Raw genomic sequence first — 17357 nt, forward strand, 5'->3', positions numbered from 1 at the left:
GTTTTCAAAAATATAAAAATTAATCTAATGTGAAGCCAATATTCTGAAGGTTTCAAATAGCTGGTAAGAAGCTGTAGATGATTAGATACTAATTGAGAAATTAACATATAACAAGTCTAACATTCAGAATACCTCATATTTTCAAAGAAAATATAATTTACAATTACTATTATTATTAAATGACATTTACTTTTTCACCATGTCATAACTTCCAATACACGTTACTTATATACAAATATTTTTTTCTTTTTTGAATATCTGACAAATCGTAAACACGTGTAGAAATAAACACCACTTTTAAACAGTTTATCACTTTTTCCAAACTGTATTTTTAAACATACATTAAAAAAGCAACATAAGCATTAACATAAATATTGCAAGATGTAAGTTTATTTAAATATTGACAAACAAATCCAAACGAAACAATACTATTTATTGATAGAACAACAGAGAATTAGTAGAAAGTGAGAATAAAAAGTAAGGATGCATATTGTAAGTGTAGTTAATGTTACAGTCACTAAGATCTGGTAGTGCACATTATTACAAAGTCACAGAAAATCCAGGGGTTCTTCATGTAGACAAAAGAAAAAGTGATGAACTCATATAACACAATAATTACACCATTCAGACACAGTTTATAGACTCGATCACTCATCTTTTCTGTCCAAAACTGGGTTTAAACTGTGTTCAAATGCAGATGCAAAACAAACAGAGTAACAGACACAACGTAAATACAAAAAGGCACTTTATATTGGTCATAGTAGGAGGTTCAGGCTTTATGATCACCAATCTGTTTGTAGACACAGGCGCATATGTGACTGTTAGAGATCTATAATACAACATAAAAGTCTTTCTAGCATGTTTGGCATCTCTTATCTGGACTGTAGGGTGAGCAGTGTGTGAATATAAAGCAAGTTAAATCTAGTTTCATGGATTTTAGCTGCTGTTCTGAGTGTCTGTACTGCTCTGATGCTGCTATTCTCTACAGAACATAGTTACAGAGCGGATAAATTAGCAGAAGTGAAGGTTTTGCACTGTTTTAGGTTATTTAACGCAAAATAAAAGCATGCATGTTCCACCAAGAGTAGATTAAATGCTAAAGTCTGGTGTCACAGATGCAAATTAAGACTAAGAATAGACTCAAGGGGACTTTTAATGGTGAATCAGCACTGCAGTATTGAATTCAGTCCAAGACTAGACTTAATCCAAGTTTGGGAAACCAGCAAAGATAGACGAAAGAGGCTTAAGCCAGATTCTGATTGGAATTTTCAGTTCCATCTTAAATGAGGCACCAGAATGTAACAGCTGCACCATTTAAGGTGGAAACAAAAATTCTATTAAGAAGCCAGTTGATATTATTGGGCATTTTCCACAGTGAAGTACATTCAGCTTGTATTTAAATGTAGTAAAAGTCCAGAATCCCACTGTAAAATACCAGGTTTACTCACAGCTCCATATACAGACATTAACGACTGCCGATACGCAGCTGATTGTTTTCTCCTGTTTGCACATTCAAAGTAAATACTGATCAGCAGTGACGTGTTCAGGTGTTCGGACATTCAGCAGGTGTTCAGCTCCCACAGGTAAGTTTAGAATTAGAGCTGTAAACATGTGTACGTTCGCCACTGGGGCTGAAAGTCGCTCACTAACTCCTGTAGAAAATTCCATCTTTACCAGACAGAAAATGCCAGAAACGAACCTTAAAACCGGCATCTGGAAAAGTTCTGCTAAACCGTCGACACGCTGAGGGAAGCGGAACATCACTGTCGTAACAAAACAGCACCAACTTTTGCTCCTCTGATGATTCCAATATCTGATCTCAGGGTTTGGGCCGATATCGAGAACCGATACGATACTGATATTTGAGCTCAAATCTCAGAGACTTGGACAAAATCATGCAATGATCCGATATCGATAACTGATCTTTGGGCTGATACCAAGCTCTGATATGTTAACAAGCTCTGATCCACTGTTTATGTCTGATTTAAGCATATGTGCTGATGCAGAGCACCAATCCAATGCCCATACCTGATCTTAGGGTTTGGGCCAAAACCAATCACCAATCCGATACAGATATCAGATCTCAGGGTATGGGCAGACACCAAGAACCAATCCATTATCGATATCTGATCTAAAGTTATGGGCAGACACCAAGAACCAATCCATTATCGATATCTGATCTAAAGTTATGGGCAGATACCAAGAACCAATCCATTATCGATATCTGATCTAAAGTTATGGGCAGATACCGAGAACCAATCCGATATCAATATCTGATCGTTTTATACCAGTAGTTTGTTAAATGTAATTAATATGATTGTCATTTATAAACAGGAAACATGAATGGCAACGACTGGTGGACAGCCTGCAGTGTTTTCACCACTACAAATAAAAACGTGGGTCATTGACACCAGATGATATCACTGGTTGACTGATGTGTCGGCAGAGCTCTGAGACAAATGGACAGTAACAGCTCTGACCACGTATCAGAGTTCAGAGCATTTACTCCTCCTTGTGTGAAAGATCGCGAGGTTTTGTTACGGCAGAGAAAACAGAAGGTTCTGTGTTTCCTCAGCGCTGAGTCTGTAAAGCTCTGCAGCAGCAGGAGAGGAAGGTAGAGGCACTGGATCACTAAGTGCAGCATCACAAACCTCACTGCACACAGCAGCTCAGCACACTGCAGCTCGGCCCTGCAGCGCTGCTGCTGCACTGACCGTTCGGTTTGGTGGGTTTTGCATAGCTCAGATTTGCATTTAGGTGAGAAAGCAAGACGCTAAACCCTCCCTTCCCTTCAGCTCTTTCACTTCTGCTTTAGTATTGTTTCTCTGATCTGAGGAGAGATCGCACCACAAAGAGAGCCATAACTTAAGTTTGTGACATCAACAACACTATAAAGTACATCATTATTCATAAACAGTGGTTCAACTTTCACTTTTTTAGTATTCTTGGTCCAGTCTCTGTCCACTCCAACCACAGTCTAAAGGGGCAGGTGTAGTTTTGGTCTTCAGGCTGAAGGGGACAGTATTGGCTCTCAGCCCTGCTCCAGACTGTCCGTCACCTGAACAGTAGAGTAAGTGGGCGGAGCCTGGCGGGAGAAGAAGGAGGCGGCTCTCTTTGGCTTCAGGCGCTTTATCTCCTTCCCTGAGAACACAAAGAAACGGACCATTAGCTTCCTATTCAACAGCTTCTTATCCGGATTTTCTGTTCTGCCTTAAATAGTCCAGGCCTTACATTCTGGTGTCTGAAATGCAGGAAAATCACTGAACTATTGATTTAAAACCCAAGAGACGCAAAGTCTAATTCAAACTATAGACATAGCAACACACTATTGGGGATATTAACATATTCGTATGGTCTGCATAAAACAAATCAATAAATGGATGTTTTTGTTTTAAACCAGCAGTAAGAGTTATCATCACCACTAGGGGACTTTACGGGGAACCCGGTTAATAAAGTAAGACTTTTCAGCCAACTTCATAAACAAAGTAGATTATTTCATAACATCCATTTGCATACATTAAGGCCCAGCCCCACTTCATCCCTCGCCCCTACCACTCAGCCCTACCCCTCTGCGTTCATGTCTGGGGTGGGGGGGTCCTGATTCTGGTTGAGACAGAGGGGTAGGGTGAAGTGTTGGGCCTACATGACCCTCAAAACGGAGGTTTTCAGAGACTCCAAACAGAGTTATGAGAAAAAAGAAAAACTGGCGAGACGGCTGAGTGGGAGACCAGAGAAACCCACAAATGGGAGAATTTTCTTATTTAAAAAATGACATTAACCATCATATTAATTTATTTTAATGTTGTTTCAGTGAATTTTGGTCCTTTTTCTTCATGATAAGCATAAAAATCACTAGTAGTGTCGACGTCTCTGTAGCTAACTTTCCCGTTCCACCTTAAATGGAGCAGCAGTTACAGTCTGGCGCCTCAGTCATCAGAACTGCTGGGATTAGAAAATTCTAACAAGAATCTGGAGAATCTCTGACTTCAGCTTCACATCACTGAAGAATTAGGGGGGGTGATAATAAATAACTGCCCCCCTCTTTGAAGGCGGATGATCCCTAAATGTAACTAAAGCCCAGCAGTGAGGAGCTGAACTTTCCCCTCCTCTGCTGTCCCTGCAGACGGGCAGGGTCGCCTACAGAGCGGCGCTAGTAGCTGTTAATAAAGTGATGCTCTTTTATTAGAGGGTCTCATTTCAGAGGAAGATCTCAACCTCTGCCCTATAATTCAGGGGCAAGGGGCAGCGCTCCAAAACAAGGGGTATAAATAAGAAATGGGTTTGGGCTGAAATATTTAGCAATTTATACTTAAACTATAAACCAAAATAGACATTTTTCTCAAACCAGCTCCTCGTTTCCTACACGGTAGCATCACTATCACTGAAGTGACCTGATTAAACCTTCAGTGGATCAGATTTATTGGAACATCACAACACTGATGCTCTTCCTGAAAACCTCACAGACAAACAAACGACCCTCTTCACTTCAGCAGTGCGGCTAGAGGCCTTTAGGCAGAACAATTTTTCATGACACTGAATAAAGCCAGTCTCCCTTCTGTGCTTGGGCTCCAGGCTGTCCACCTTAAATTCTTACCTGAGCCTGAAGGCTAACAATTCCATAACTACAAGAAACAGAAGTGAGGAGCTGCCGTTTGAACCTCAACACAGCACAAAAATGTGTTTTATGATAATACAAATAAATTTAATTTACTTACTGCTGAAGGCCAAAACGTCCTTCATAACACCTAAGCATGTTAAAGAAGAGTGTTTATTTTTCAGCCCTTTAATCTGATGTGATGAAATTAAGCTATTAAATACACGTTGTAACTCTGAGCTGTAGTGTCAGAGTTCATTAACTATCCCAATTATTTACATGAACGATCTAACTGAATGAAAAAAAAGTTTGAGCTTTCATATTTCCTCTTGTTTATATATAATTGTACATATTGTGTGAAAGAGGAACGCAAGTCATCACAGTCTTTGATCATGATATCTAAATGTGCTACAATGTTGTCCAATTTTTCAGATGTCAGAAAAAAACAGATTGTAACATATCGTCTTGTTAAAATCTCTTAAAGTATCGTGATGTTACATTTTTGCCGTAGTGCCAAGTCCTAATTAGGGGATGTGCTCTGCAGCGCCCCCTATGCTGAGACCCTGTAGAAAAGGTTACTGTTAGTGGACCACTCGGCACTGCTCACCGTCATCCACGTAGCTGATGGTGCTGAGCGTGTGCACTCGGCTGCAGAGCACGCTGCTCTGTCTGCGCAGTCGGCCCCGCCTCTCCGGCGGCCGCTCCCTGCCCACCTGGCCCACAGGTGACTGTCCTGCAGGTGTGTTTAAAACAGCGGCGTCTCCGTCCGTCCCTGTGGCCGCTGCCGCCGCGTCCCCTACTGACCGCAACTCCACACAGAATTCAATCAGACCACTCATCAGCTCTGCCTGGACACAAACACAAATAACAACAAACAATAAGAGCACTGATCAATAAATGCTGCTCTTTATACACATCCTACCGCACAAAATCATAAGACATTTCACTTATTTGCCGCATGGATCATATGAACATTATAGAGCTTTTTAAATGAAACAGTAGAAGCCGTATCGCCCCCTACGCTTCCTGTAGTGTATTACAGTCTGTCAGAGCGACTGTGTGGATCATATGAACATTATAGAGCTTTTTAAATGAAACAGTAGAAGCCGTATCGCCCCCTACGCTTCCTGTAGTGTATTACAGTCTGTCAGAGCGACTGTGTGGATCATATGAACATTATAGAGCTTTTTAAATGAAACAGTAGAAGCCGTATCGCCCCCTACGCTTCCTGTAGTGTATTACAGTCTGTCAGAGCGACTGTGTGGATCATATGAACATTATAGAGCTTTTTAAATGAAACAGTAGAAGCCGTATCGCCCCCTACGCTTCCTGTAGTGTATTACAGTCTGTCAGAGCGACTGTGTGGATCATATGAACATTATAGAGCTTTTTAAATGAAACAGTAGAAGCCGTATCGCCCCCTACGCTTCCTGTAGTGTATTACAGTCTGTCAGAGCGACTGTGTGGATCATATGAACATTATAGAGCTTTTTAAATGAAACAGTAGAAGCCGTATCGCCCCCTACGCTTCCTGTAGTGTATTACAGTCTGTCAGAGCGACTGTGTGGATCATATGAACATTATAGAGCTTTTTAAATGAAACAGTAGAAGCCGTATCGCCCCCTATGCTTCCTGTAGTGTATTACAGTCTGTCAGAGCGACTGTGTGGATCATATGAACATTATAGAGCTTTTTAAATGAAACAGTAGAAGCCGTATCGCCCCCTACGCTTTCTGTAGTGTATTACAGTCTGTCAGAGCGACTGTGTGGATCATATGAATGACTGTCACAGAGCACTTAATACACTGATCACTGCAGCTGAGCTACATGCATCACCTGTTTGGAGTAAATCTTCAGTAATTTGTTAACAGGTGTGCCGTCTTCCTCTCCGTCGAACTCCAGCCACAGGATGTGTGAATCCCCCTCCGTCTCGGGGTACGAGTGGTCCCAGGACAACTCGCTGAACCGCAGGCCCAGCAGTACATGCTGAGAGAGAAAACAGAGTCAGGAAGATTAGGAACCTGAGGACCTTCGAGATCTTCAGTAAAGGCCTAATGATTTCAGAGAGTTATAATTTTAATGAATAAAATCATGCTTGTGTATTTTAACTCTACATATTGTAGCAATATTCTTTTACTCTTTTAATAATAATAAAAACTAATAAAAATATGAACCCATTGGTTAGGACTTCAGGAGCTGGACTGAAGGCCTAACACATTAGATTAACTACCAACATAATTAGGAAGTGAACCAATCACGCTCTGATTTATAATGAGTTGGAACCAGATTGCTTCACTCTAGTCCTTCTGGAAGGTCACAGTGAATATGAGCTGTAGTCTAAGCAGTGTTCCGGGTAGTTGTTAGGAGTGTTAAACAGCGGCGGCGGCTCTGTGTCAGAACTCTTCACTGAGTCACTGTAACACTGATCCACACAAATTCGGATATCTGATCATGCTTGATACAGTATTCAGATATCTGTGTTTAATCTAGAACAGCCAAACATACTAATGTACACCAGTGTTAGCTTAGTGCTAACATTCGTTTGAAGTCCCAGAGAGGATTAATAAAAATTACTGATTTATTTTTTTCCCTTTACTGTCTGAATGTTGTCGTCTTTTTAAAAAAAGGTTTCTATATAGCACCAACAAGGGTTCTGCTATTGTAACAAGCCGACAGTGTAACAACAGAACCTTTTTGCTATGCAAAAAAACCTTTAATCACACAAAGGGTTGGGAATGAAACAGTTCAGAACGTTTTAGCTTCTGACTGCTTTCCCAAGGTGGAGCATCCTGCATGTCACAGTCTGCCTGCTTTGAGGAAGCAAGTTTTTTGCAGAATGAATCATTTTTTATTAAAAAAAAAAATAAATTCATATACATATGACTTTTTCCGTGTAGAGGCCTGTCTCTTCATCTGTTCTCTCTCTATGGGCTCTCTGACTGGCTGTTTCCAGTTTGGTCACTTATCATCCCTCAGGACTCCTCAACGTTTTCAAACATGTCTGTAAATCTCAGGAGGGCTCTGGTCACACAGGAGCGGTTCTCCGCTCACTCCACCAGATCATCCACATGGTCGAGCTCCTGACCTAGAACGTCACTTTGGCTTGTAAAAATTTGCCTAAATGGGCAAACTGGGGTTAAGATGGTGTTAAAACTGTGCAGCGTACATCTTTATTTGGCTCTCAGGAAGGGAGTGAACATCCTGACCGGTCAGATAAGCCAGTCTGTCGAGCGTAAACACCAAGCGATGAGCTCATATAAATACAACTAGTTGGGCTTCAAATGCCTCTATTTTTTATTACTTGTTCCTTATCTAATGTTATTATGGCAACTACCTGGGATACCATAGCAATGGCCTAGCAGCACCTTTAGTTTAGAGGTGAGTGTAGACTGCAGTGGTGATTCTAAACACAGCTTGCGTAGCGCTCGTAGCGCACTTCTGGAAATTCCCATTTAAGTCAGTAAACACTTCCTAGGTGCAGAGTGTGAGAGTGAACAGACCTTCTCCTTCGTGTCCACAACGTAAACCCCCTCCAGACTGATCCCCACACTGACGCTCTTCCTCCCGCCGCGGTGCAGGATCCCCTGCGCCGGCTTATCGATCTCACCCACGAAGAACGCACAGCTGCAGAAACAAACGCACTGCAGGTCAGAGAGCACTTCCACAACCACGAATGTCGTGTTGCTCTCATGCTGGAGACAGGTAAGGGCCTGTAGCGTCTTATCTAGTGACCCAGTTAATTATGTCATTTTATCCATTTTCAACTCTCTAAATATGGATATCATGTTCACAGTGCAGTGCATCAGAGCCTGTGGGTAAATTTTGGGTCTTATTTCATGATTCTGATCTGATCGGACAGCACGCTGTTAAACTGCAAGATGTGTGTTCAGTGCTGACCCGTAATAAGGCAGCGAGTGGCAGATGCTGAGGTACTGCCTGAAGAGCGCTGCGGGCTCCTGAGGGCCACTTAGCGAGCAGTATTCCTTCAGCAGGCTCTGCTCCAGCTCCGTGTGGCGGCTCCCCCGCGATCGCAGACTCGAGAAGAAACCCCCAGAACCCAAAACCACATGAGCCGGCAGGAAGGAGGACAACTTCTTCTCTCTGGAGCAAAGCAGGAGAGAAAAACGGAGACTTCAACAAACAAAACACCAACAACAGTTAGGGGAAGCACAACGACACTGTTTCTAATAAAGTGGCCTGTTAGTGTGCTGTGGGGAAGATCCGCAGTATCATAAAGCTCATGTGATCGTTCTATGTACCTGATGACCGCAATGAGTTTTTGGTCATCCAGCCCGGTACCGCAGTCTATGGCGCAGCTCAGCGCTCCGAGCCGGACCCAGTGATCCGGATCACAGGGATAACGACCCTCCAAGATATTTAACCGCGCTTCGTCATAAAGAAACCTCAGTACGCCCTCACCATCTATCTGTGGGACACAGAGCAGAACAGGAATTCAGCAGCATGCCTGTGCCGGTCAGTATCAGATAAGGGATTAACATGGAAAACTGTACTTGATGTGGAAACAGGAGCTTTACCTGAAGCTCTTTTGTCCTGGGATAAAAAACATTCCTCTTGTACTGAAGACATGGCTCGTCTGCAGACGGAAATAACAGATTAAAGGTGGACCTTCATAACCACAGAGAGCTCAACCACTCACAATCACACAGTCCAATTATGGGCGTTTTCACAGTGGCGCTGTTCCCCATTGCTCTGTGAGTTCCGTGCATTTGGTCGAGAGTGAGGCAGACTGACGTCTGCTCTGAATTTGGCGGTCTGGGGGAACTCTGGTGGGTCCGCTGTTGGTGCTGTGTGGGGCTGCGTGACGGATCATTTTGTAACGTGACTGTTTTGGAATTCTTGTGTGTAAAAATGATCAGTGTGTGATGTTAATGTTAAACCTCATAAAACTCCATTTCTGTATGTATGTCTGTGTCTTTGTGATGATCCAGCTCAGAATTCCAGTCCAACCCCTTCTTGAATCAGTAGAGCCGCCCCTTCTATTCCATCTCATCACAAGATCATACGAGACTCACATCCAGAGTTATGAGCCTGTGAAGAGGGGCTGAGATACACGTCATCTGCCTCTGACCGCGTGGAGCTGGTGTATCCGTTTGTCCATCTACATTCTGTGTGAAACTGACCGACGGACACTCAGGAGATCACTAAGGACTGACCGTCACACTGGAAACCCTTCATTATTCATTCAGTCCACATCGGAGACTCGTGTGAAACGGCGTCAGAGAGTTTCCAGCTGCTGAAGCTGCTGCAGCGGGTTTGGAAAGCAGTGATGTTCTGTGCTGAGATTGGTCTGAACATTTTTCATACATGCAATTTATAAATATGCAAAAACCTAAAAGGTCTTTCGACCTCAGAGGGACAACGCCTTCATTTTTCCAATCATTTATTACAGCGTTCAGTATAATAATATCAGAAAGCAGCAGGGCGCAGTTTGCATCGGTCTGCGTTACTTTAACTGAAATAACTCCCGTTTGTTGGATTGTTAGACCTGCTTCATCAACACACCCACAGAAGCTCATCCAGACCCTGAGCTTCATCAGGATGCAAATAACTGACAATGTAGAGGCTGATTTGCATATTTCAGCCTGCTGTGATGTCAGTGCAGTGAGCTCTCCCTCACCCAGTGCAATGTCCTCTGAGGAGGCGTCAGTGAAGCGGTACAGCAGGTCCTGCCACTGCCGGCACAGTTTATACGGCTGGTGTTTCGGCTTCAGCTGCAGCTCTGAGTTGGGAAAATTACAGGAAGTGAGAGAGGAAGTAGGAACAACACTCACACACTCCTGTAAACAACAGACACAGACCCGCTAACCAGCACTCAGAACACAGAGAGAATAATAATATTAATAAACACAATAATAAACAGCGCTTTACCAAGTAACGGTGAGCAGAGCCAGAACGCAAACGCGTCCTGATCAGAGTCCGGAACCTGGAGAGTCTGCCGGACCATCCGAGCCAATTCCTGCACACAGACACTCCCAACACCTTCCACACACAGCTGCACTGCACTGTCACTCACTAGGTACACCAACACATCCTGAGCTGCAGAGACAGAGAGACAGACAGACAGACAGACAGAGAGAGAGAGACAGAGAGAGAGACAGAGACAGACAGAGAGAGAGAGACAGAGACAGACAGAGAGAGAGAGACAGAGACAGAGAGACAGAGAGAGAGAGAGAGAGAGAGAGAGAGAGAGAGAGAGAGAGAGAGAGAGAGAGAGAGAGAGAGAGAGACAGATAGAGGGAGAGAGACAGAGGGAGAGAGAGAGAGAGAGATTATTCCAAGGAATATTAAATGGCCTATATAATAACTTAGTCTATGAACTGCCTGCACAGTTGGACCAATCAGAGAACCTCCACGTGTTGTAACAGCTCACTGGCCATCTGGCTCACTATGTTAAGGGGTCAAACCTCAGGACAGAAAAGGTGGATATTCAGCCCTAATTCACATGTTCAGCCCTTCAGCTCAGCCCCACTGAAACGGAGCGATGAGGGATTCTCTCAGCTCCTGTCTGGGCTGCGTCTCCCTGTAATGGACACTGATTGGTTGGTAGAGTAGCGTCTGACATTGGCGTGTGGTCAGTTTGGTCAGTTCCTACATATCTGGTCTCGTCCTCAGGAGCTACCGCGGGTCATTCTCGCTCCCATTTCTTCTTCTGCTGGTCCGAAAGTCTGACCCGTCCAAAAAGTGGGTCTCACACTGCAGAAGAACAGAACCAGGTTCTGCTTGATCCGGACCGAGAGTGCCTCTTTTGATTGGACCAAATATATACACTGATATACACTGTATACACTGATATATTCTGTATACACTGACATATATACACACTGATATATAAACACACTGATGTATACTGTATACGCTGATATATATACACACTGATATATACTGTATACGCTGATATATATACACACTGATATATACTGTATACGCTGATATATATACACACTGATATATACTGTATACGCTGATTTATATACACACTGATATATATACACACTGATATACACTGTATACACTGATATATTCTGTATACACTGACATATATACACTGATATATAAACACACTGATATATACTGTATACGCTGATATATATATACACACTGATATATACTGTATACGCTGATATATATACACACTGATATACACTGTATACACTGATATATTCTGTATACACTGACATATATACACTGATATATAAACACACTGATATATACTGTATACACTGATATATATACACACTGATATATACTGTATACGCTGATATATATACACACACTGATATATACTGTATACGCTGATTTATATACACACTGATATACACTGTATACGCTGATATATTCTGTATACACTGACATATATACACACTAATATATAAACACACTGATATATATACACACTGATATATATACACACACTGATATATACTGTATACGCTGATATATATACACACTGATATATACTGTATACACTAATATATACTGTACACGCTGATATATATACACACTGATATATACTGTACACGCTGATATATATCAGTGTATACAGTATATACGCTAATATATACACCGATACACTCTGTTCCAGTGCTTCTTCTGATCTATGAAAACCGCAGACCCTAAACAGAGAGATGGACAGTGCTGGCAGCCTCTGTAAACACATTCTGTCCACTCAGGAGCCTCAGATTAATAATTATTCAGGATTTGGCTGTTTAACATTAAAGTAGTCCTGAATCTTTTTCTCTGTTTGAAACTGTGCAAGTGGCTCCACCTTTTCTGCCGCTCTGTCTTCCTGTCCACACGACTCTGATTCTGAATCTGAATCAACTTTCCAAACGGCCACTACTCACATCCCCGAGGCAGGGCAGCCAATCAGAGCAGAGCTCATCATCATATCACTGCTGTCAGAACAAAACCTCCTACCTCCAAAAGGGGAACTTCACAGGAGGAAGAACATCAAACCAAACGCCACACATGGAGATGTGAGGTTTCGCTCTGACAGCAGCTGCGGGGCTGTTCAGCTGTGAGGGACATGGAGAGGCTGGAACATCACGCAGAACAGACCTGAACACTACAGCGCGTGATAAACACAGCACACAGGCCCTTTGATCCTGCGCTTCTGGGATTACATATGAAAGAAGCTGTAGGACTGACCACGGGAGAGAGAGGAGGCCACGCTGCCGCGGTGAGAGTGAGACAGCTCCGGATCCGACAACTCACACTCATCACCATCCATCTGCAACACAGATCAGCAGAGAGAACCGGGATTATCTCCAAATAATCTGGCCAGATTACACAACATTCACAGAGGGATCACAACATAAACCTCCCTGGATTAAAACACTTCACAAGAGACACAATGTAACTCCCCTCCATGACCCCCCCCCCATGACCCCCCCCCCCCACCACCACCACCACCGCCACCACCTCCCCCTGGGATGAATTACCTTACTACATCACAACGTCATCTAGTCTGGATTATATAACAATTACAAAAAATGAATGCAAGTCACAATATAATCCCACCTGGATTAAACACCAAATCACAGAGTTCACCTGAATTAAATAATGTACATAAAACTAAAGTTGAGCTACGTCACAAAATCACAATCCTGTCTGGATTAAATTCATATTAATCTGGATTAACTACACTCTTAAAAAGATGGTTCTTTAAGGGTTCTTCATGGAACCATGAACACTCAAAGAATCTTTTACATGCTTAAATGGTTCTCTGCATTAAGGAGCCCTCTAAGCATGCAAACTGTTCTACATCCATTCCCTTTACAAAAGAACCCTCGAGAACCCCTTGTTTTTAAAGTGTGTAGAGTATAATCTCAATAGTGACCTGTCTGGATTATATAATCACACAGTTACAGTCAATCTGACAAGATTAACTGGCATTTTAAAAGCGCTGTATAAACACACCTGGATTAAATACGTTAATAAACAATGTCTGGATTAAATAAACATAATCTTCAAACCACAACATTAATCTGCCTGGATTAAGCGTCATACAGCCACTGCAGTGACAAGCTGGGATTAAATAATATTTACATAAACATCCAGAACTAAATCTTAGAGTCTGAAAGTCATAAATAATCATAAATTATAAATCTTAATATTAATTATCCATAAATACACACACCCCACTGGTCTCGGAGCTTCATCGATAACTCAGTAAAACCACCACATCGCATTAAAACCCGCGAATCTGACATAAACGTATAAATGTATAAAGGGGTAAACAAGTAAACAAACACACAAACAAACAGCGTCACTAACTGCTAACTCCAGTTTAGTGGTTTCCTACTGGAATTCCCCGTTCCACCTTAAATGGTGCAGTAGTTGCATACCGTAGCCTCGGGCGTCAGAACGCAACCGCTGCACCATTTAAGGTGGAACGGAGAATTCCAGTAGGAAAAAGCATTAGCGTGCGAGCTAACGCAGCGTGTTTACGTCTGAAACTCTTCATGATCTTCGATCAGCACGTTCTAGATATTCCTATTAAAGCTCGTCGGTAATAACCGCGTTGCTGGATCAATATTAACACTTTATTTCCCGTCAGTTTTCATAAAATTCCTCAATTCCACATCAGTTAGCCGCAGTTAGCTTAGCGCAGCCGCGTGTGAACACCCCTAACTCACCGTTATCGCGCCGTTATCGCCCCGCTGTCGGTCCCCCTCAGTTACCGCTCACTGACAGCTACGCGTCAGAGGATCGATCATCAATATTTCAATAATCAATACTTTAATTCTCCGCTATTCGCAGGATGATGTTACCCGAGTCAGTGCCGCACGGCGCTTTGAGCGCAGCGGCCACTGGCGGTCAGAGACGAAACTGCAGCACCGCGCCCTCCGCCTTTAGCGCCGCCTGCCGGCAGCAGGAGGATTCGCGCTTACATACAATAACACACCAAAAAGACATTTAAAATACAGATTTGGGTTCTTAGAGGTGGCTTATATTCGTGTGTTCTAGATAAAAGTGGCGATTCGGTGTTTCCAGAGTGTTATAAGGCACATCCTTAGAGAGACCGTGTCGGCTCTGAACTGAGAGGAGCAGCCGTGACGACAGATAACAGGACCTGATTAGAAATGAGACCCAATAGTTTCCACGACTATAAATAAGAACTAAAAATAAAGCGATTTGTACCGTCAGGCCGTCGCGCTAGGAAACTTGGAGAGCAGAGCAATGACGTTGATCTTCTTCTGCAACACAAATCCCGCGTCTCCCCCTTGTGGCCGACTGGAGGAACTGCAGCAACCACGAAAAGTCAGTGAACACGAGTGCTCGATTAATCCCGGTCTGTATTCGGGCGAAGAGGCGAAGCTTCGAAATGATGCTGTAATCTGATCACCGTGTCTGATCACCGCGTCTGATCACTGCGCAGGTTTTCACATCACATCACAGCCTCAGACACACATTCAGCCCCTTCACCCCTCGGGTTTTTACGCCTCAAGGCTTTTTATCCAGGACCCGGCACTCTTAAAGGGGCAGTACAGTCGAATACTAGAGTTTAGTGTGTTATTCGCAGCGTTGCCGTTTCTGTAGTGCAGCGTTAAATCACTCAACGTTCACTCACTACAACACCCAGCATGCACTGCGCAGACATCACACAGCTATTAAGAACCTCTACATTCCTGTGCAGCTTCAGAACCACTTTTGGTTCCCTGAAAGTTCTTCAGAGAACCATTTCTGTAAATGAAGTTTCAGATGATTTAAGATTAAAATTACAATTAAACATAAAATTTAAAAGAATCTCAAAACAGCATAGAACTTTCAGGAAGAACTCTTCAAATTCTATAGAAGCTTTACACTGTGCGAAGGTTCTTTGACTCTTTAAGTGGTTCTGCATACTCAAACGTGTTTCTTTAGGGAACCGCTGATTCAGAATTACTTTTCAAGTTAAAATAATCTCCACACAGTGTAAAGGTTCTAGGGAGAACCGTTAAACAGGTGTAGAACCTTTACATTGTGTGAAGGTTCTTTAGAGAACCAGTGTTGTAAATTTTACAGTTTAGAGGACGTCTGTGCAGGATAAAGGCTCTAGGAGGACACCATAAGTCAGTGTAGAACCTTTATGTGAGGTGAAGGTTCTTTAAACCTTTAACAGGTTCTTCACAAATCTTTTAAACATTCTACTTTAGAGAACCAGAAGCGGTTCCTCTGCGGCATGGCTCAAAGAACCCTTTGTGGAAACTTTATTGTGTTATTTATCCAGCTAGTCAAAAAAACATTTCAAAGCAGCCCAAAAAACTCCGCCCACAGCAGCTGTAGGTCTTAAAAACTCCTCCCACTTTCAGGATACATCATCAGAAGGTGGTCTTAGTCTTTAAACTGTAAATTGTCTCTCTAGAGACGCTCCAGGAAGAAGGAGAGCCGACACCTTTAGAGCAGCTGTAGAGACGGTTAAATATCCAATTTTTGGGTGGAGTGTCCCTTTAAGTTAAGAGTGGAAGCCTGGACGTTTAAAGGGTCAATCTAAAAATGAAAACCTACAAAATCTGTTCAAACAGAATCAAACTTTATTAAATAAAACTTTCTGTATGGTGAAAACACAGTCAGTCACATCTGAACAGAGGAAGCAGAACCAAGGCATAAAGAAGAACTCCACCACATTTTCAGAATTCAGAGTTTATGGTGTGATTAGAGGTTCAGAGGGTTTGGTGTGAAACGGTTCAGACGTCTTTAGAGCGGTGGTGAACTGATGGGAACCAGCCGTCTCCATGACCACAACACAGATATAGACACTTTATTTACCATCCAGAACCACCAGAGAACCTACACGAGTCATCAGAGCTCATATGGAATGTTGCTGATGGAAAATAGTGGAAAATCTGGAATAATGAGTTTTCTTTGGGGACTATTTTGCCGCACAGTGCCCTGCATGTCTCCCTCCACCATGAATGGAGTTGAAGTTCTCTAAACTCTCATAAAACAGCGTCTCAGTCATCAGGCAGTGAATTCAGAACCAGTTCATGTAGGAACTTTCTGTAGGAGCTTTTAGAGGGACGTCTGGTTCCCATCACCACCACTGTGAGGAGCTTTTAGAGGGGAACGTCTGGTTCCCATCACCACCACTGTGGGCAGCTCTGACAAAGCTAAGTTTATCTAGAACAGAGAACCACTCTGAACCGCTCTGATTACACCATAACAAGTTAATTATGCAGGAATTTGGGAAAATTGGTGCTGTTCCTCTTTAAGGCCTGCCAGAAACAGCAGAACTAACCAGTCCACTTACAGACAGCCTCGATAATCTCTCTCTTGCTCTCAGTGATCAGCCGATAAATCATAATGAACATAAGTGATCAAATATATATTTTTCAAATATCTATAAAACACTCATAAATAAACTTAAACTCAGAAAACACACAGAACATCGTTCGTCAGTCACAGGTGTCAAACCTTTAAGGCACAGCGGCGCGTAAGAAACACAAAACACATTCATCTGACCGACTAACTGACCGACTGACCCTCAGAGTCCAGCAGAGACCCCTCAGCTCAGTCGATCACGGTTAACGATCAATAGACGCAGAACTGAGTGACGCTGGTTTACAGACAAACAGCAGATCCGTCTTTGGCAAAACAAGAAATCAAACACAACCAGCTGCAGTCGAGCGATCTACAGCAGGTTCTCCTGCAGACTCATGTTCAGTGCTGGAGAACGTTCTCCTGAAGGTGGGGATGATCGGGTTTCTCTCTGAGAGCGGGCCGAAGGCACTGTGGTGTCCGGTGCTGTATTAGTGACTGG

The 17357-nt window shown here is 42.9% G+C and overlaps 2 protein-coding genes across 21 annotated transcripts in view; both read right to left on the reverse strand.

The window, feature by feature from the left end:
• Nucleotides 1-372: 372 nt before the first annotated feature.
• frmd8 (FERM domain containing 8) lies at nucleotides 373-14854 on the reverse strand. 3 transcript variants are annotated; one of them, XM_017725727.2, is made up of 11 exons: nucleotides 14759-14854; nucleotides 12764-12845; nucleotides 10484-10651; nucleotides 10233-10334; nucleotides 9130-9188; nucleotides 8854-9020; nucleotides 8492-8695; nucleotides 8095-8218; nucleotides 6431-6580; nucleotides 5202-5442; nucleotides 373-3141 (listed from the first exon to the last, which is right to left on the reverse strand). In XM_017725727.2, the coding sequence occupies exons 2-11, from the start codon at nucleotides 12843-12845 to the stop codon at nucleotides 3032-3034; spliced, it is 1407 nt and encodes a 468-aa protein (XP_017581216.1). In that variant the 5' UTR covers nucleotides 14759-14854; the 3' UTR covers nucleotides 373-3031. The 3 variants fall into 3 exon arrangements, with proteins under 3 accessions (XP_017581216.1, XP_017581215.1, XP_037403403.1); XM_017725726.2 differs by lacking the exon at nucleotides 14759-14854 and adding an exon at nucleotides 14254-14435; XM_037547506.1 differs by lacking the exons at nucleotides 12764-12845; nucleotides 14759-14854 and adding an exon at nucleotides 12533-12728.
• A 2445-nt stretch (nucleotides 14855-17299) lies between these two features.
• Nucleotides 17300-17357, reverse strand: part of ehbp1l1b (EH domain binding protein 1-like 1b) — a 53646-nt gene continuing 53588 nt past the window's right edge. For all 18 annotated transcript variants that reach the window (XM_037547220.1, XM_037547218.1, XM_037547219.1 and 15 more), the window contains one exon: nucleotides 17300-17357. This exon is cut by the window's right edge and continues 139 nt beyond it. The gene's annotated coding sequence lies outside the window, so the exon portion shown is untranslated.

This window comes from Pygocentrus nattereri, chromosome 18, assembly GCF_015220715.1.
Source record: "Pygocentrus nattereri isolate fPygNat1 chromosome 18, fPygNat1.pri, whole genome shotgun sequence".
NCBI classification, from domain to species: Eukaryota; Metazoa; Chordata; class Actinopteri; order Characiformes; family Serrasalmidae; genus Pygocentrus; species Pygocentrus nattereri.